The sequence below is a fragment of the Ceratotherium simum genome, chromosome 32 (genome assembly GCF_057802395.1).
Source record: "Ceratotherium simum simum isolate JZ-2026a chromosome 32, ASM5780239v1, whole genome shotgun sequence".
Lineage (NCBI taxonomy): Eukaryota > Metazoa > Chordata > Mammalia > Perissodactyla > Rhinocerotidae > Ceratotherium > Ceratotherium simum.
The window spans coordinates 27,228,416-27,246,853 of NC_141931.1; the positions used below are offsets into that span (position 1 = coordinate 27,228,416).

At 51.1% G+C, this 18,438-nt stretch overlaps 1 protein-coding gene across 2 annotated transcripts in view; it reads right to left on the reverse strand.

The window, feature by feature from the left end:
- Window positions 1-18,438, reverse strand: part of PFKFB3 (6-phosphofructo-2-kinase/fructose-2,6-biphosphatase 3) — an 84,112-nt gene that overhangs the window by 20,042 nt on the left and 45,632 nt on the right. The window contains exon 1 of one of the 2 annotated variants that reach the window (XM_004425385.3): window positions 7,378-7,821. The exons of the other annotated variant lie outside the window; for it this stretch is intronic. Within the exon in view, the coding sequence (XP_004425442.1) occupies window positions 7,378-7,453 (76 nt within the window). The 5' untranslated portion in view covers window positions 7,454-7,821. Of the gene's footprint in view, window positions 1-7,377; window positions 7,822-18,438 lie in introns of those variants that run through there. 2 annotated transcript variants of the gene reach the window in all.

Genomic DNA, 18,438 nt, shown 5'->3' on the forward strand with positions numbered 1-18,438 from the left:
TCCAAATGCAACATAACATGTAAATCCAGGTGGCAGGTGGCAGCGGGACAGGGGTCCCCACAGCAGCCAAAATACAGAAAAGCCAATCGTCGATTTCCCAACCTCCACACAGCAGGTCTGGGTGGCCTTCCTAAAAAAATAACTCTTAAAAGAAGGCATTTTTAAAACGTAAGAGTTTATCAAATGAAAGTACGTCAGGGACCCAGAATGCTGGCCCCCAGAAAGGGTGACAGATAAACTCCTCTGTCCCTGAGACCCTCCTGCCCCTTCCTGCTCCTCCCCTTCCAAGTTCTGACTGATGCCAGGGCCCTGCTGAAGGGTTGGCAGGTCACAGGGCCTCAGACGCCCCACGTCACTATGCCCCAGGCAGGGCCCCAGGAAACCCACAGGGTCTTGCTTGTGAATCTCCTCTGGCTTCGCTGCTGAACCACTGTCCCACGTTCCTAGGAATCTCAACAAGCCAAATGCGAGGGAGAGAGGTTTTCACTGGGTTTTAAAGAAGCAGCCCAAAAACCCTGTTCTGGACATTTAAGGCGCTGTATTTCCCTGGCTGGCATCTTGCCCCTGAGACTCTCAGGTGACTCCAGCATCCCAGTGACAAGAGTGCTCGTTGGGAGCAAGAGACCGGCCACCTGCCCACTCCCAGCCCAGCAGCGCTGCCAGCTCTTCTCATTAGCCACGCAGCATCACTTCCTGCACTGGCCACACGGGTGCAGGCAAAGCGATTCAGGCTGCACTACAATCTAGGCAGCAGTCAGACTTAGACAGGGCTCTGCCTGTCTCTAAGCAGGCGAGGGCCAGATAGGGGAGGAGGAAGGGTCACCAGACCACTGGCAGGCACAGCCTTGAAGGAGGGCGCCTCCACTTAAGCTGGACGCCCCAATGTGGTCCCACACTCAGCCTGGTGACCAAACTAAGGTCACGCGTCCTTAGCGCTATGCTAGGATCTGCCTCCTGGACCTGTGGGCTGGAGGCAAGGAGGAAGCCAGCACAACACACAGAGGCTGTTTCTTCTTCCATGTTTTCACACCATCAGCGACCTTCTCCACACAGAGAGAGGAGGAAGAAAGGCCATCAGGAGGCCAGGAGACATTCCGGAGCCACAAAAGCCCTTGGCTGGGATTCCTCAGCTCCCAGCGGCTGGGAACAAACCAGTTCCTGGAAACCGGGGCATCACCCTGCCCGGTGTGAGCGCACGAGGAGAGCAAAGCACCACCAGTGGGCTTGAGTCCCAAGGGGCAAGCAGAGAAAGGTGACAGCCTCCCGGAAAACCATGGGGACACAAGACACACCCTACTGTATGCTTTGTGGCAGCCGCAGGTGACACATGAGAAAAGTGTTGAAGTGTTCTCACTGGTTCCTGGAAACAGTACTCACTCTACTAATGCTTCCCCCAAGCCAGTGGTTTTCCCCAGTCTTATCTGATGTCCCCACAGTGCCATTGCTCCCAAGGGCATCTGAACATGCACACGACAGATGGACACACACTCTCTCTCTCTCAGCTGTGCACGGGCCTGGAACACTTGTGCTGGCCTCATGCCAAGGAAGCGGAGACAGCGGTTGACCGATTTATCAAATAGGGGATTAGTTCTCCCATCCACTCGTCATATGCACAGGTCTCCTCCGGCAATAATCCTTTGGAAGGGAAAAAACCATAATGACAAGGCAGAGTCAATCTCTTCAGCCAAAATTGCAGGTTGACTCTCAAACTGAAATAAACCATCGCTCCCTTATTTGGAAAAGCAGAAGTCATTCTCCCCGCTCCTTTGGCTTCCTGCATACGAGTCAAAGGCTGCAGGAGGGGCCACCAAAGGTGGCTGCAGCCGTCCCTCCACCCAGGCATCGTGGGTCTCCAGCAGAGAAGGAGAGCCACACAACCTTTTGACTAAACCTTTGAGTCCTACTCTCCTTCATCCCTCTCCCCCCTCTTTTTTAAACTCACAGCACATCTCAAGTGCATTCATGGTCCGATAATCACCTGCCCCAGCTGCCTCAGTTCCCCCCAGACCCTCAGCTTCTTCTTCTCTGTGGACCCTTTTGACCCATGGGAAGAGCCCCCTCCCGCCTCTCATACCATCCTCCCTGGAGCTCTGCCGTTTCCTCCTCTTCCCCAACAGCACACGGATTAGGGAAGACAAGTATGGAGTTTAACACAAGATATTCCAAAAAGTACTGGTGTGTTATTTCATCTCATACAACTGTTTAATATTTTAATTTCCTTTTCACCAAATTAAAAGTTTTTATACTGAAATGTACTTAGATAGTGTATAAGGGGATACACGGATGTTCGCTATGTTTAAGGTGTAAAGAAGCAATAGCAGTTTGGGGGTGCTCAGGCTAAAAGTGTCACCCATGGTTAAGGCCATCACTCGAGTGAGAGCTCTCGGAAAGTCACCGAGGTCCGGGAGCTCACTCTCCTCTCTCTAACGTCATCACATGCACTCATTCAGGGACACACGTGCTGGGTGCCCTGTGAGCACCGAGCATACGTGGATGCAATCGCTGTACTGAGAAGCATCTGGTCTTGGGCAGGGGACAGACAATATAGAAGCAAAGAAATGCACAAGTTCATTTAGGGGCGTGACAACTGCTACGATGACAGTAGAGCAGATGTCATATAGAGAGCGCTGGCCCTGGGGCTGGCGTGGCCGTGGGAGTGGGCTTGAATTGGGTAGCTAGGGTCAGCGTCCACAGTAGCACCTAAGTTAGGACCTGACCGCCTCGTGTGATTATGATGTAATGTGCTAGTTCCCTGCTCCTCAGTGCATACAGGAAAGCAAGTGATAACCAGGAGGCCAGCTGTCGATCAGCAGCCTATGGGGACCTGAGTAGCCAATCCTGCAAGTGGTCAGCCAGACGACTCAGGGTAAAGTCCCACACCCTGGACGGAGGCTACATTCTCGGGTTCTGAGTCCAGCCCCACTCCCTGGATTAAGCTGCTGACCTCTCTCATAATGTGTAATTCACTGACATAGACAGGCACTTGACAGGTGTCCTCACCCCCCCATACTGATACCTGCAACTCATGCTCAGAAAATAAAATAAACCACTGGAAGGCACTTTGCTGTTGCTCCCGGACCTCCTGCAAGCTTTCTTCTACCCAGAGGCGCTCCACAATGGTAACCTCAAAAGATGCCAAGTCTTTTCTGCAAGTAGGCAAGTTACGCTTCAGTGACGAGTTCCACGGGAACCAGTGGACGGGGGTGCTGAAAACAGGCAACAAGCTACAGCGGCAGGCGGGGTCAGGCCCCAGAAATGCCTGATGGGATTTCAATCCAGACCTACTCCCACCAGGCCAGGCAAACCAGATGCTGCACAGAAAGACCTGCCAGGACCTTACACCACCACCCGAGAGGGGCTCTCTGGGAAACAGTTTTCACGTGCTTGGCCCTAAAAGAATGGAATGCAGGCCCAGAAAGCAATGGCGGACACTTGACTGTTGTCCACTGGACACGAACTTTCTCCTGGGATCACATCAGCCCAGGGTCTGCTTAGTTAATGTTAAGAATCAACATCTGAGTGAGCTTGGCCCAGGGGGGTGGGCTAAGAATTTGCAGGGTGGGGAGAACCCAGCTAAGCAAAACCTCTTTTTTTTTTTGCAGGGGAAGATTCACCCTAAGCTAACATCTATTGCCAGTCTTCCTCTCTTTTCCCCACAAATCCCCAATACATAGTTGTGTACAGTTGTAAGTTCTTCTACGTGAGCCGCCGCCACAGCATGGCTACTGACAGACGAGTGGTGTGGTTCTGCGCCCGGGAACCGAACCCAGGCCACCAAAGCAGAGCGTGCTGAACTTTAACCGCTAGGCCATCAGGGCTGGCTCCAAAACCTCTTTCAAAAGCCCTACTGTACTATTTGATGGATACTGTACCCATTCATTACTTTGCCTGAACATTTTAACTCATGCCTAACTAATCTTTGCCCAATGAATGGCCCTCCCAACGTGAGATGGACTCTGCCAGCAATAGGGAGGGACTGGGCATTTTAGTGAATCATTTGACAACCTGGGAAGCAATACAATATTATAGTGGCTTAGCGGTCAGGGCCTGGAGTCAAACAGAGTTCAAAGCAGGGCCCACCACCTCCTTGGACCTTGGACAAATTACTTGATCTCTTGGTGTCTTAGTTTCCTTTTCTGTGAAATGGAGGGATGCTTCAAAAAGGTTCTCGGGAAAATTAACTACAATACGTGTGAAATCCTTCCAACGTGGCCTCCAATAGTATCAGCCATACGGCTTTCATCCCTCTAGACACAAGGAAACAAGGACCCACAAGTAAAGAGGGGTCTCACAGTACGAGTGGTAAGGGACAGAACTGGGGCTCACAGGTTCTTCTCACCTGAAATCTTTCAAGCGTTCTTTCCTAAACTAGTGGTTCTCAACCAGCAGCTGAACGTAAGGAGCTTTTAAAAACTAGGATGCCCAGAGTGCACCTGCAGGGATTCTAACTTGGTTCGGGGTACCAGTATGGATTTTTTTTTTTCAAATCTCCCCCGAATGATTCTAATGTGCAGCCAGGGCCGAAAATCACTGCTATAAACTGTAGTGGCCACCCAAGGACAAGGCAGAGATTTCTCTTGAACATCCCCCTCTCTTCTTTCTTTAAGTTAGAACACCATCAGTGGGTTCCAGTTCCTATTGAGATGAAAATCTTGCTCTCCGTGGACAGGATGTAACCTACTTTATAGATGAAGAAACTGAGGTTCTGAGTGGACAAATAACTCGCCCAAATGAGTAGAGACTGGCATGCAGAGGCTCTCAACTTTCAGGGAAGATAAACAGAAAAGAGAGCCAGCTCTTGCCAGTGAATAATTTACTTCCTTGTGGATCAAGCTGATTCACCGATTCAGTAAGCCTCCCTGAGTTACGGTCTGCATTTGAAGGAAGCTGCAGGTTTTGTAAAGAGTATTTACCATAATGTGGGTGTAGCAAGAGGGCACCCAATTGACCTGCTTTGGAGGCAGAAAATCATCCAACAAATCAACCTGGGGCTTTCTGTTGTTTTCCTATTCCTGGTACGTGAACAGTAAGGTCCCTCCCGCCCTGTTTTAGTTAATAAACCTCAGGGGAATCTGCTGTAGATCCCCCATTAGGACCCCACTTAGAAAGATGGAAACAGGTTTAGGAGGAAGAAAATCCATCCAATGTTCCAACTTGTTCCAAACGCCATTAAAGGGTAGAGGGTGGCAGGAAAATCAGGAAAAATGCTGAAAAAAAAAAAAATACCCTCTTTTCTCCATTCTGATGAGAGACAAATGTGACTATATAAACTGAGAAAGACACTGCTACTCAAAATAAGCGCATGTAATAAATATCCAGCTGCAGATATTTTTATAAGGCAGACCGTGCCGGAGACTACACCCCAGAACCACACACAGGGATTCCAGGAGTGGGCGGGGACAAGACTTAATCCATCAGCTTTTAGCAAAGCCCCCCCACTGCGCCGAGCTCTGAATGCTTCTGACGGGTTTTTAGGCAAATCTCTCATCTGCGTGTGAGACGTGCAGTCTGATAGAGTGTAATGGATGGGTCTCTGCAGCATGGGGGAAGGAAGCATCCTGCACACTTGCGTCTCAGAATCACACGCCTGAGTGAGTACCAGCCAATCTCAGCGGCCTCTGCACCGAACTGCACGGTCATTGCTCCCAGATGTCACCCTACCACCATGAACCTCAGGGGCCTACTAAATGTGTGTGTGTACACACATACATACAGATGCATGCATTTACATATATGTAGAGAACCAACTATATTTGCATGACCAATTAGTTTACAAAGTGCTGCATAAATATCTTTTATTCAAAAGTCAAAAAGGGCCGGGTTGTTTCTGCATCTTGCCAAGGCCAAATCTCCCTCAGGATTTAAGGCGCTGCTTAAAAAAAGCCCCCAGCCTTGGCTACCTTGCAAAGAAACCTAGACCTCCTTAAGGCTTCTGTGGCCCCCAGAACCCTCAGGTCCAGTAGAGTTGACAAGCTGGTGGAGGAGCGGATCCCAGTGTAAGGGAGCGCCTTGCCAGGTCCCCGTCAGCAGGATGACCTAGGAGAACCATGGGCCAGCTCTCCCCACCTTCCTGGGGCAGGTCCAGGGGCAGGAGGTGGTGATTCAGACCTGCGCAAAGCCTGAGGCAGAGAGCTGTCTCCGTGGCCTGGGTGACCATCCCCTGAGAAACGTGGCAGCAGAGAAGGCCAGCAGGCCACCTCGCACTCAGGCGCCATCAATGCCTGGAAGCCACCTCGGATCCTCCGCTTACCTCCTAGTCAAGCTGACCTGGCCTGGAGCTCAACACTATCCACCTCGACCCTATGCACCTGATGGGCAGGGCAGGTGGGGGAGCGGCGCCACCTTCAAACCACTGGAATCACTCTTTTAAGAGGTGGCTCTCTCTGTAGCTAGGGACAGAGCCCAAGGTAAACCTTTCCAAAGCATTCGTGGCCAGCGACAGGCGGGGAGGTGAACTGCCAGCAAATTCCGAGAACCGAGGAGTGTGTGCGTGCATGTGAAACGCTGCCAAGTGTGCCGTCACCGAGCCACAGACCCTCCCCAAAACCGGGGGCAAATGCTTGGTTCCAGACAGCTCTCTCATGACCCCTAGCACAGGAGCTGGAGGTGGGAGCGGGGAGAGGGAGGGAGAGGAAAAGGAGAAGAAATATAACGAAGGAGAGAGAGAAAGTGGAGACAAGTAAAAAGAGAGAAAATAGAAATATAAAGAGAAGTAGAGAGAGGAGATTAGAAAGGAGAAGGAAACAGAAGGTGGAAATAGAAAAGAGAAATACACAGTAAGGTGGACTGAGGTGGTGGAAATATACCGAGGGAGCGAGAAGAGGAGGGAGAGTGGGAAAGAGCGAGGCAGAGAAACGGGTGGGGAGACCCGAGGAGGTGCGGCGCGTGCGAGCGGCCGCGTCCCTCGGCTGTACCCGGCCGGCGGGCGCCCGGGCTGGGGACACGCGAGCGCCCCTTCCCAAGCTTCCTCGAAGCAAAGGCTTTCTGCAGCGCCCTGCGCTGCCCGCCGCGGGCGCTCCGGAGCGCTGGCCCGGGCGCGAGCCGAGCAGAGCTCCGCGGGGCAGCGGGCCGGGCCACAGCGCCCCCGACGCCGGCCAGAGGAGGCGCAGCGCCCGCGCCCGGCCCGCGCCGGAGCCCGTGCCGTCACCGCGGACCCCGCCCCGCCGCGAGGGTGGCGGGACCCGGCCGCGCGCCGGGGAGGAGCGGGGACGCCGGGCCCCGGGCCGGGGGACAGCCGTGGAGGGCGGCGCCCGGCTCCGCACGAGAGCGCGGAGGAGGGGAGCTGGCACAAAAGCGCCCCGCCGGGGCCGGCCACACAATGGCCTCGCTCTCCACGCGGCGCGCCCCTCCCTGCAGCCCGCTCACATCTGCACTCACATCTGGGCAGCGAGGGGCGGTGGTCGACGGGGATCCAGATCTTCTGCACCCGGCTCTGAGTCAGCTCCAGGGGCATCTTCACAGCCCAGCCTCGGCGGCCCTCCGCCCCTCGCGAAGAATTCAGACTTGGGGAGGAGAGCAGCCTGTCGACGCCCGAAACAAAGGGGAAGAGGGGATGCGTACTCGGGAGCGCGGCCCGGGCGCTCTCCCTAGCGCTGCTGTTTGGAAACGTGCTTTGTGCTAAATCACGAACGCTCGCCCGGGGCGTGAGGCTCCACGAGCGCTGCGAGAGGGGCAGGGGGCTGGGGCTGCACCCGCAGTTCCCGCGAGGCCGGCTCGTCCACTCGGGAAGCCCCCGGGGTGCTCGGAGCGCAGTGACAGCCGCGGTCCCTATGCGCCAGCTAGAGTTCGTCGCCCTCTCCTCCCGCTCGCCTCCTCTCCAGCTCTGCTAGGATGCCCGGCGCTCCGCCCGTGCTTTTAAGAGTCGCGGCCCGCAGCGACGCAGCCGCACACGTCAGCCTCGGGGCGGGGACGCATTCCTCGGGTTTCAGCCCCCTTGCACGTGGGGAGAGGGGGTGGGCAAGCCAGGAGGTGGCCTGGGGGCGCCCCCTGCAGGCCGGCGACAGCAGCGCGCCCTGCTCCTGCAGTCCCTCTGATGACGCCCTAAACCTAGCCCTTGCTGAAGGTCTCCGTGAGCCTCTTCCTGTCACCCCCTAGAGACGACGGGCACAGCTTCCCGGAATAATCATCTCAACCGTGCTGGGAGGAGAGGGGCGGCGCCGTCCAGCGTGGTCCGTGGATCCCCGCAGCTGAATCACCTGAGATGCTGGTTAAAATGGTCCTCCTGACTCAGCCTCTCTGGAGTGGAACTCCAATACTCTGCATTCTTAACACGCGCTCCGGGTCAGACACAGACAGGTTGAAGACCCGGGCTTAGGGCTAAAGGTTGGAGGGAGGTTAGCGGGTACGGAGAGGGGGCGTCTCTGCTACCCTAGAGGGAAGCTGGAGGGAGGATGCTGAGAGCGCCTGTGGGGCACTGTTCTCCAGGTCCCTCCTTGCCATAGCTGCTCTCTAATAATACCGGTGAGTCTCACCCACCACGACACCCGCCACCCGCGGAGAGGGGGCTTCCCTGGTCCTTCGTCCTCACCCCGCCCACTTTCCTGAAGCCCTTAGAAACCTTCACTTGTGCTGAACATCGCTCCCCCAACACCCAGCCCCAAGACATGCAACCCCGGCTCCGCGACCAGCTGCTGAGGGGCCTGCGGTGCTGGGTTCGAGGAGGGGGCGGGAAAGCCCCGGAGGCCGGACCGAAATGGAACCAGGTCACCATTTACAATATTTTCAATATACCTTTATCTCTCTGAGTAGAAGAGTAAATAAAACTAAATCCTATTCCGACCTGCAATTCATTACTTGACTATAAACCCCGGCATAACTATTGGGAGGCGGCACCTTGATTATGAAAACCCCTAAAATTCGTGACAGCTATCTGGCACAGCCCCACTGCATCTCTTCCTCGCCAATTTTTGGTGAGTATGTGTCCTTTCTGCCCCCTTCCCCCGGTCATCGCAGTTTTGCATCAGCTCTCGATATGTGACAGTCGGGTAGTCAAGCCAGTGGGCGCCCTGTAAAGATCTGGGGTGCTTTTGGTGGGGACCGCAGCCTGCACAGTGGCATTACACAGATGTGACTTGAGCACGCGATACATCAGCACAGAAGCGCTGCCCTGCCTTGCAGAGGTGCATACCTCACGCTGAGGTTGCGCTGTGATTGGAAGGAAGAAGGCGGCGCTCCCTGAAACCCACCCTGCGCCGGAGTAGGCTGCGCAGAGGCTGCCACACGTCGCTCACGTCCCGCATGGCTCTGCTGGGACGGCGCCGGCTCCCTGGCTGCCGGCGCGGCTGCTCGCGCCCCGCCCGCCCGCCTCGCCCAGACCTACCCCCCTTCCCTGCGCCCCAGCCAGCGCAGAGGCCGGGAGCGCCCAGGTCGCCCACCGGGCTGGTGCCCCTACCCACTCCCCTCCGACCCGCACTCCGGGCACCCCAGCCCGCCCAGGGGCGCGGGCGCCTAGCATCGCCCACCTGGCGGGCGCCACCTCCCCCGCCCCGACCCCCACTCCCGGCACCCCGCCCAATCCGGGCATCCCCCCTTCCCCGCACCCCAGCCCGCCCAGAGGCCCAGAGTGCCGAGCATCGCCCACCAGGCGGGTACCCTCGACACCCGGCCCCGTGCCCCGCCCCCTCTCCGGGCACCTCTTCTGCCCCCGCCCTCCCCGGAGTCCCTACTCTCTCTCCAACAGCTTTGCTGACTGTCTGATTTCAGCGCTCGGGCAGCTGTTCAGAAACCCGAGTTCATTGCATTTGGACTTGTTTTTCTGCAGTGGGAGCAAATGCCAGACATGACACCCTATAACGCCCCAGGGAGAGACCCACTCCACTCCTGAAATAAGAGCAGGCTGATCCAAAGGGAAAAAGAGCAGCAAGCGAGCGCCTGCGCCGCCGGGAAAGTTGCCGCCCGGGGTGGCTGGGGTCGGGGAGGGGTGCCGGCGGTGCATGTGAGGGCGGCTGCACCCCTACATTGCTTGCAAACTTGCCTCTCCGGGAAGAACCAGTGTACCTGCGTGCCTGCTACTTTCCCACCGGGTTTTTTTGCACACACAGGCAGAGCAAGCCTCTAAGCTTGCAAACAACTGTAGGGTTCAGCTCAGGGGGAGAGAGATCCACACCAGCTGAGACACCGCTTTAATCTCCCGGCCTAGATAACGGGTCTGACCCGAGTCCAGCTCTGAGGGCCCGAGGCAGCTGACGTTCCTCAGAGATCCCCGCTAAGCATTCACCCTCGCCACGCAGAGCCGGCCTTTGCACGTCCCTTGTCCTCGGGCTGCCATAGCTGCCCAGCAAAGACTAAGTTCTCCCTCATCATCTCCTGCACCAGATAGGGGGGCAGGCAAACGAAGTTCACTTAATTCCCCTCCACCTCTGATATCTAAGTGCAAACAAACTGGGAATGCGTGGGAGACAAGGACAAATCCACACTTTAAAATAAAGAGAAGGGGCAGCTGGAATTTGTGCCCTGCTTGCAGCCCTCAAGCACATTAGAATAGCATCCTTATAAGATGATGAAACTGCCTCACTGCAGAACCGTTTGTAAACAACCCACCTGCCCCCGAATTCCAAGAGCGTACTGGTTCAGAATTGACTGGTTTAGACATCCCCCTCTTTCCCTAGTTCTGCTAATGGCCCCATCTTCATCCAACCATCTAGGGCTCTTACCAAAGCCCTGTCCCCATTCTGGCCATCAGGAACGCAGTCCTTCAGAAAAGGCTTCAGAGAATGTAAAAATATCTCTCATTCAATGATCTTCTTACAAACAGCGTGGCTCCAAGTAGTAGAGGAGATTCTATGATCCATGTTCTAGGCACTATTGAGGCTAGCAGGGACATTCCAGATAATCCAGTCATCCGCTTGTTTTAAGTGAGTAAAGGGAAGTTTAGAGATTAGAGAGGTTAAGGAACTAGGTCAGAGGTCAAGGAACACAGCCAGTTAGGAACTTTTTTCCCCTACTTGACACAGCAGATAATTTCCCAGTAGACTCCTGATGGCAGAGCTTAACCCCAGGGTGCTGAGTGCGGTCCTGATGAAGGGGGAGACCACAAGATGATTCAGATCATCTCACCCAGAACGGTTGAGCTGTTTGGCAGAAAAGAGCAGAGAAAGACCTTCTTGTGCGGCAGTATCTGGTGGAGGTGCTCCTAGAGGAGAAGTCTTGAGCTAGGTCTAGACTCAGAGAAAGGATGGTGGAAGAGGTTTTCTCCACGACCTTTTCTGTTCCCAGTTCCCTCTCTGGCCAATGTCTCTAACCCTTACCCCTGCTCCCTGGTACTATAACAGCAGAAGGCAACCCCATTTCCATGAGCCCGTGCCAGCTAGGCAGATTTAAACATTTAAACCACGCTCCGACCCAGCGAGAGAATGAGAGGGAGAACAGGCCGTGGCAGGCTGTGAGCAATCAGAAGATGCTAATTAGACACCAAGTGTCATCATTTGCTCCCGTGAACAATCCCATGTCTGAGAAAGTGAAGTGAGACTCCAAACAAAAGACTGAAATAAACCCTTACCTCACCACCCATCCAAAGAGAGGGGAGAGGGCGATTTTTTTTTTAATAAAATGTTTGTCACTCATACATGAATGGGAACACAATGCCGTATCGCCGGGCTGAGAACCCAATTCAAAACCTGCACATGGAGGTTTAGAGCAGCTCCATTCACTATCACCAAAACACGGAAGCAGCCGAGACGTCCTTCAGTAGATGGATGGATAAATGAACTGTGGTCCATCCAGACAATGGGATATTATTCAGCGCCAAAAAGAAATGAGCCATCAAGCCATAAAAAGACATGGGGAAACAAGTGCATATTACTAAGTGAAATAAGCCAGTCTGAAAAGGTTACCTATTGTATGATTCCAACTTTATGACATTCGGGAAAAGACACAATTTTGGAGATGGTAAAAAGATCAGTGGTTGCCAGGGGTTAGCAAGGAGGGAGGGATGAACAGGTGAACATACAGGAGTTTTAGGGCAGTGAAACTACTCTGTATGATACTACAATGGTGGATACATGTCATTGTACATTTGTCCAAACCCATAGACTGTACGACAGCAAGAGTGAACCCTAATATGAACAATGGACTCTGGGTGATAATGATGTGTCAATGTGGGTTCATCAATTGTTACAGAGGTACCATTCTGGTAATGTTGATAATGGGGGAGGTTATGAATGTGTGGGGGCAGAGGTATACGGGAATTCTATGTTTTCCTCTCAATTTTGCTGTGAACCTAAAACTGCTCTAAAAGATGAAGTCTATTAAAAAGATCATTATTTTCCTACAAGTGTCATATACACTTTTCTCCAATCAAGTGGACCTAGATGTCTCATTATGAGGGTATGAGGGCAGCTCCTCTGTGGCCACAGCCTGGCTCTGGGTGAATAGACACAACTGTGCAACTGAAGCCCCACTGAACTTTCCAGCAAGTCTCCATTTCCCTCTGCCCATGTTACTCCACTTCCAACAGGACTTTCCTTCTCTTAGGGCACACCCCTGAGCGTGGGACCATGCTCTTCAAACCGCCCGCTGGGGTTTCCTATCCAGCATCACACCTGGCTACAGCTTTGAGAATACACTCCTTGCCAGCCACCTCACCCAATATCAAGACATATATTATTTGTGTTTAAAAGTATTATTTTATGACAAAAAAATATGTGTGCTTTTTAAAATCAGATGTCCTGCAGTCTAGTTAACGGTATTGTACCAATGTCAATTTCCCGGTTTGGGTATTTTACTACAGTCATCTAAGATGTCACCATGAGAGGAAGCCGAGTGAAGGGTTCATGGGACTCTATGTACTATTTTGTAACTTCTTGTGTTTCAAAATAAAAAGTAAAAAAACAAAAAATTTAAAATCAGTGATAGCTCAATTTACTCAAATTCTGAAAGAAAATGCAGAGATGGTGTAGATCCAGGCACTGAGGGAGAAGGGAATTGGCAGAAAGGCACTCAAGAACTCTGGTGATTTGCATGTGTTCCTAACACCTTTGCTTCTTGCAAACAGAATTTGCATGATTCCTGCACCTGTGGAAAAATGGGCTCACACTCAAGCTGCGTTTTAATTTGGGGTGGGGGGGTATGATTCTGCTTCTGGGCTTTGTGTAGATCTTTGGGAGAAGGTCAGTGGGTCTTTAGTCTTTGTCACCAATTTGCACGCTTAAAACATAAAAGAGAGATAATCACGCAGAGTTTAGTTGAGGATGCCAAGAGGAGAAAGAAGGCACGAAGATGGGTAACTACTTCAGAAGCTCCCTGTCCATCTTCTTCTGGTACCTAGCATTCATTCGATGCTCGCAAGCAGTAGATGTGTGTCAGACACTGCAAGGAACAAGCTGCATTGGGCCCTCACTGACCTTGGGTCCTGCCAGCGAAGAGAAGTAGGTGACCATGTAGCTGTCATCATGGTGTTCCGCCAAGCCTCACGCTGAGTATTACAAATAAATAGCTCCCATGTCCAAGAACTTGTCATTTAAGACCACAGGGGAAAATGTACAGAATGTATTAGAATAAAAGTTGGGAACTAAGAGAAAAGCGTTAGGTAGCATAAGAGTAGGCCAAATGCAGGCTAAGTCCATATTGGGATAGAAAGAAAAGTCTGCACATAATTGGGGGCAGATCAACTGGTAATTTCACATCAAGTTCTTCAGTTTTTCTCTGCTGAGTCCAGGAGAACCCATGGAGCTAGAAGTCAAGATCTCTCACTTCTTCCTACATTCAACAAGTATTCAAGGCTCAGAAATATGGAATCACTTATCTGTGATCACATAGCTAACAAGCCAAGGAATAAAAAAACCCAAGATCTTTAACTAGCCTGGTATTCTTTCAAGTTTCTCCCAATTAAATTACTTTCCAACTAGAATGCTCAGTTTCCTTCCCAGTAACAATGCCAACAGCAAACTTTTGGATCCAAGTGGTTTCGATGACAATCTCTAAATTACTTAGTATTTGGTTATAATGTGGAAATACGAATAAGAATCATCTTAAGAAACTATTATGAATATTAATAACTAAAAACTTTCAAATGACGCTATGATGTAAAGTGATACTTAACATATGAAAACAGAGCCAGCCTCCCAAAGATTCACAATCCTTTATGTTTTAGCATCACACCTGGAGAGCCTTCCACCCTCTGATGTAGAAAAGGCGCATGGTGTGTACTACAGTTGAGCCAATTTAAAAAGAAATCACAGTTTTTATGGAATGAAACTCAATCAGCATTAAAAAAGACAAAAAGATGTGGAGGAGGCCTTGGGCTTTTTTTAAGGTTTTAAGATGTCCTAATTTATTAGTAAAGGGAAAAAAGAAAGGAACAAATACTCCTATATCTCCATCATTCAAATTATTAGATAAATCTCAAATTTCTATTGCTAATAATACATTTTTACAGCACAGCAGCCTTACCCAGACTTTCAATAGCATAACATCTCTATGAGCTTCAGGCAGCACTGTCCTATAGGAGCTACAATCATAGCTTAAGATTCTCTGGTAGTTAGGCCAGCCCAGTGGGGTAGTGATTAAGTTCAGTGTGCTCCGCTTCGGCAGCCCAGGGTTTGCAGGTTTGGATCCCAGGAACAGACCTACACACAGCTCATCAAGCCATACTGTGGTGACATCCCACATACAAAATAGAGGAAGTTTGGCACAGATGTTAGCTCAGGGACAATCTTCCTCAAGCAAAAAGAGGAAGACTGGCAACAGATGTTAGCTTAGGGCCAATCTTCCTCACCAGAAAGAAAAAAAAAAAAAGATTCTCTAGTAGTAAAAAGAAACAGGTAAAACCAATATCAATAACATATTTTAGTTAACCTCACCTATCCAAAATACTGTCATTTCAGCATGTTATGCTATAACAAATAATTGAGATATTTTACATTCCATTTTTTATCCTACATCGTCAATCACCCTTCCAGATATGTGGAGGAAGGGCCGTTCAGTAGAGGAAATAGGAACAAGGGCCCTGGAGTGGGGTCCTGATTCAGGGAAGAGCCAGGATGGGTGGAACAGAGGGGGCTGGAGAATGAGGTGGGAGGGGCTGCACCACGTAGCATGCTGTGGACCATCAGGAAGACTGGCTCCTCTTCTAAGAAAGAGGAAGCCACCAAAGGACACTAAGAAGAACGAGCAATAGAATGGACGACCCGCCAGGGCAGGGAGGGGCCTTCCTCACATTGGCTGATGTATCCATCCCAAGCGCCTGGAACAGAGTCATGGCACTGGTGGTCGACACCCAGTAAACATGGGTGGACTGCATGAGAACTTGTTTAGAGTGGCCTCTGGTGGCTGTGCTAAGAACAGATCCTAATAGGACCCCGAAATCCTATAAGGTCCAGGATCTCGGGTCTGCGTGTGTAAAGAAGCTCCAGAGGTAGGCCCCCCGCACGGAGACGTGTTTCAAACGACTTGGCTCTCCATCTCTCTTCCATCCCTCCCCCAAATAGCATTTATCCTCACGAAACTGAAAGAGCAGGGTGAGCCAGAAACTTTTATTCTGGAAAATTCTTCTTAGAGGCTTGAAAACAAGAGGTGGGAGTAGGGCAGAAGAAGAGCCGGATGTTCAAACCCGTAACCGTGTTATTAAGCAGTTAGGGGCCCTCATATCCTGAAAAAAGTTACCATCTGTAGTGAGAATAATTAATGGGTAATTTATTGAGAAACGGATGGATCAGGCTGCCTTGGCTCTGTGAGAGTAGACATTACAGTAACTCACATTCTCCTTTCTCTGTTCCATCACGCACAGCAGCCTTCTAATTACCGCTTACCTTCTCACAGAGAGAATCACCTCTTACCTTCTCTGACAGAGAATCCACTGGTGAGCCGACCTGAATGTTCTATTCTACCACCAGTGTGATCCTCCTAAAAATGTATCAAGTGGGCATTCTAGTTTATTTACTGTTCTCTTACCAGTTGGGTTTGGGACTTGGTCTCCCTAAGCTAGACGATCTCTGGATGCATTGCCAAAATCCAGCTTCTAAAGAGGAAAATCAGAGGCCCAGACACTGTGCCACGGTGACCCCCCCACAGATAGGGCCAGCCACCCGAGCAGGCATGGCAAGGGGCCAGTTCAGTTTTCCCTCTGACACCCAGTCTTGCTTCTTTTCATTGTAAGCAGTGAATATGCCCTAGAACATTTGTGGCTTTGTTTCCTGCCAGAAAAGTTTCCCAATGACAATATTTAATAGACAGACACAAAACAGAGAGAGTTGGAAGAAAAATCCAGAAGTGTTGTAAGACCCAGATTAACCAAGGTAACAGCTCTGGGTAGACCCACTGTGGAGTAGGCAGAAACCACAGCTACTGCTAATCCCTAAAGCCCCCCAGATGTCTCCATATAAGGGTCTACTCTGACCCTCATGACGCTTTCTCCAAAATCACAGATGGAAAAGAAACAGGAACAGAAGACTCACCTCTGCCCTAAGAAGAGTACTACCTGACTCTCAGCAGGGGGCAGGTTTTCAGAGGGCATCACTGGATAAACTGTACATAGGTCTGTTGAAGGGGAATGAGTTAGACGATTCCTGGCATTATTGTCAGGGCCATTTCCTCGTCAGTTAGAAGAACTACAACTCAGCCGTCAGTCTTAGTAGATAAAGAGGTCAGACAGATGCCAAGGACAGACTGCAGCCCACTGGACAGTGATAAAGCCTGTCGGAGACTCAACAGCCCAGCAGCCCTTCACCGCCCCATGGCAAGCTCGCTACACACAGCTCTTCACCAAATACCCATGTGCCAGCTTGGGGAGGGACACCGGTGCCAGCACCACTCTGATACGGAAGGCTGGTCTGCGAATCTGCATCCAGCCACTCACCACTGCTGTCTGGGGACGGTGTACACACACATCCTCACTGGGCCTCCCCTCCCATCCATGCCCCAACACCAGTGACCTCTTGATGTAAACAGATGCTTGGGTGTAGCAGCATTCTTCACAATAGCCAAAAGTCTAAGTGCGCAACAACAGGTGGATGGATAAACAAAACGTGGCCTGTCCATACAATGGAATATTAGTCAGCCACGCAAAGGAATGAAGTTCTGATACCTGCTGCAACACAGATAAACTTTGAAAACATTCCTGTTACGGGCTGCACTGTTTTCTCCCAAAATTCATATGTTGAAGCTGTAACCCTAGTGCCTCAGAATGTAACTGTATTTGAACTTAGGGTTTTTAAAGAAGTAATTAAGTTAAAATGAGGTCATTAGGGTGGGCCCTAATCCAATCTGACCGGTGTCTCTATGAGAAGAGGAAATTTGGACACACAGAGAGAGGCCAGGGATGCGCCCACAGAGGAAAGGCCGTGTGAGGACACAGCAAGAAGGCGACCGTCTGCAAGCCAAGGAGGGAGGCCTCAGGAGAAATCAACTCCGATCTGAGACTTCCAGCCTCCGGAACTGTGAGAAAATAAATTTCCTGTTGTTTAAGCCTTCCTGTCTGTGGTACTTTGTTATGGCAGCCTGAGCAGACTAATACCATTATGCTAAGTGAAAGAAACCAGACACGAGAGCTCATATATTGTATGAGTCCACTGTTTTGAAATATCCAGAACAGGTGAATCCGTGGAGACAGAGAGCAGATTAGTTATCACCAGGGGCTAGGGGAGGGGAAGATGAGGAGTGACTGCTGAATGGGGATGAGGTTTCCTTCTGGGGTGATGAGAATATTTTGGAGCTAGAGAGAAGTGATTTACAATATTGTAAATGTACTAAATGCCACTGAATTGTGCACTTTAGTTAATTTTATGTTATGTGAATTTCACTTCAATTTAAACAAAGCAGAGAAACAGGGTGAGGAGACACAGAAAGCTATCTGAAAATGAAGATATTAAACCTGTTACAGTTAAGACAGGGCAATTTCCTAGACAAGGAGAAGAGGGGCTGGAAAGAGGGGGAAGAAGCAAGTCCAAGAGACTTGAGATAATTGGAAAAGATGCAGTCAGCCCAGACCTCTTCCTCCACCACCTGCTCTGGCATCTGTAGACTGCCGGACTTCCCCACCGGAGGCCCCTCGGCATCAGTAACATGAGGGCGGGGGAAGGAAGAGAGAGAGGAGTCTTAAGACTGAACAAATCACTTCACTTCAGCAGGTCTGACCCGCTGTACTATAGTGAGTTTCCTCAACTATCAAATGGAGGTCATACCTACCTATAAAACAGGGGTTTTGTATGAAAAGTGCATGGCAGAGGACCTGGCACATAGTATGCTCAATCTTTGGTAGCCAAGAGCTTGGTCCAAACCGAGTCTTCAGCTTTCTCCAGAATCCGTCTCCCCCTGAAGTCTAAACCAGGTGGTGGCATCTGAGCTAGAAAATGGGGAGCTTCCCGGATCCCTCCCCATCCTCCGCCTTTCCCATTCCATCCAACTCAGCGAAATCAATCAGACACTTGGGAGGTTCTAGTTACTTCCCGTATTACTCAGGGTTCTCCAGAGAAATACAGATATATATGTATGTATAAGAGGAGA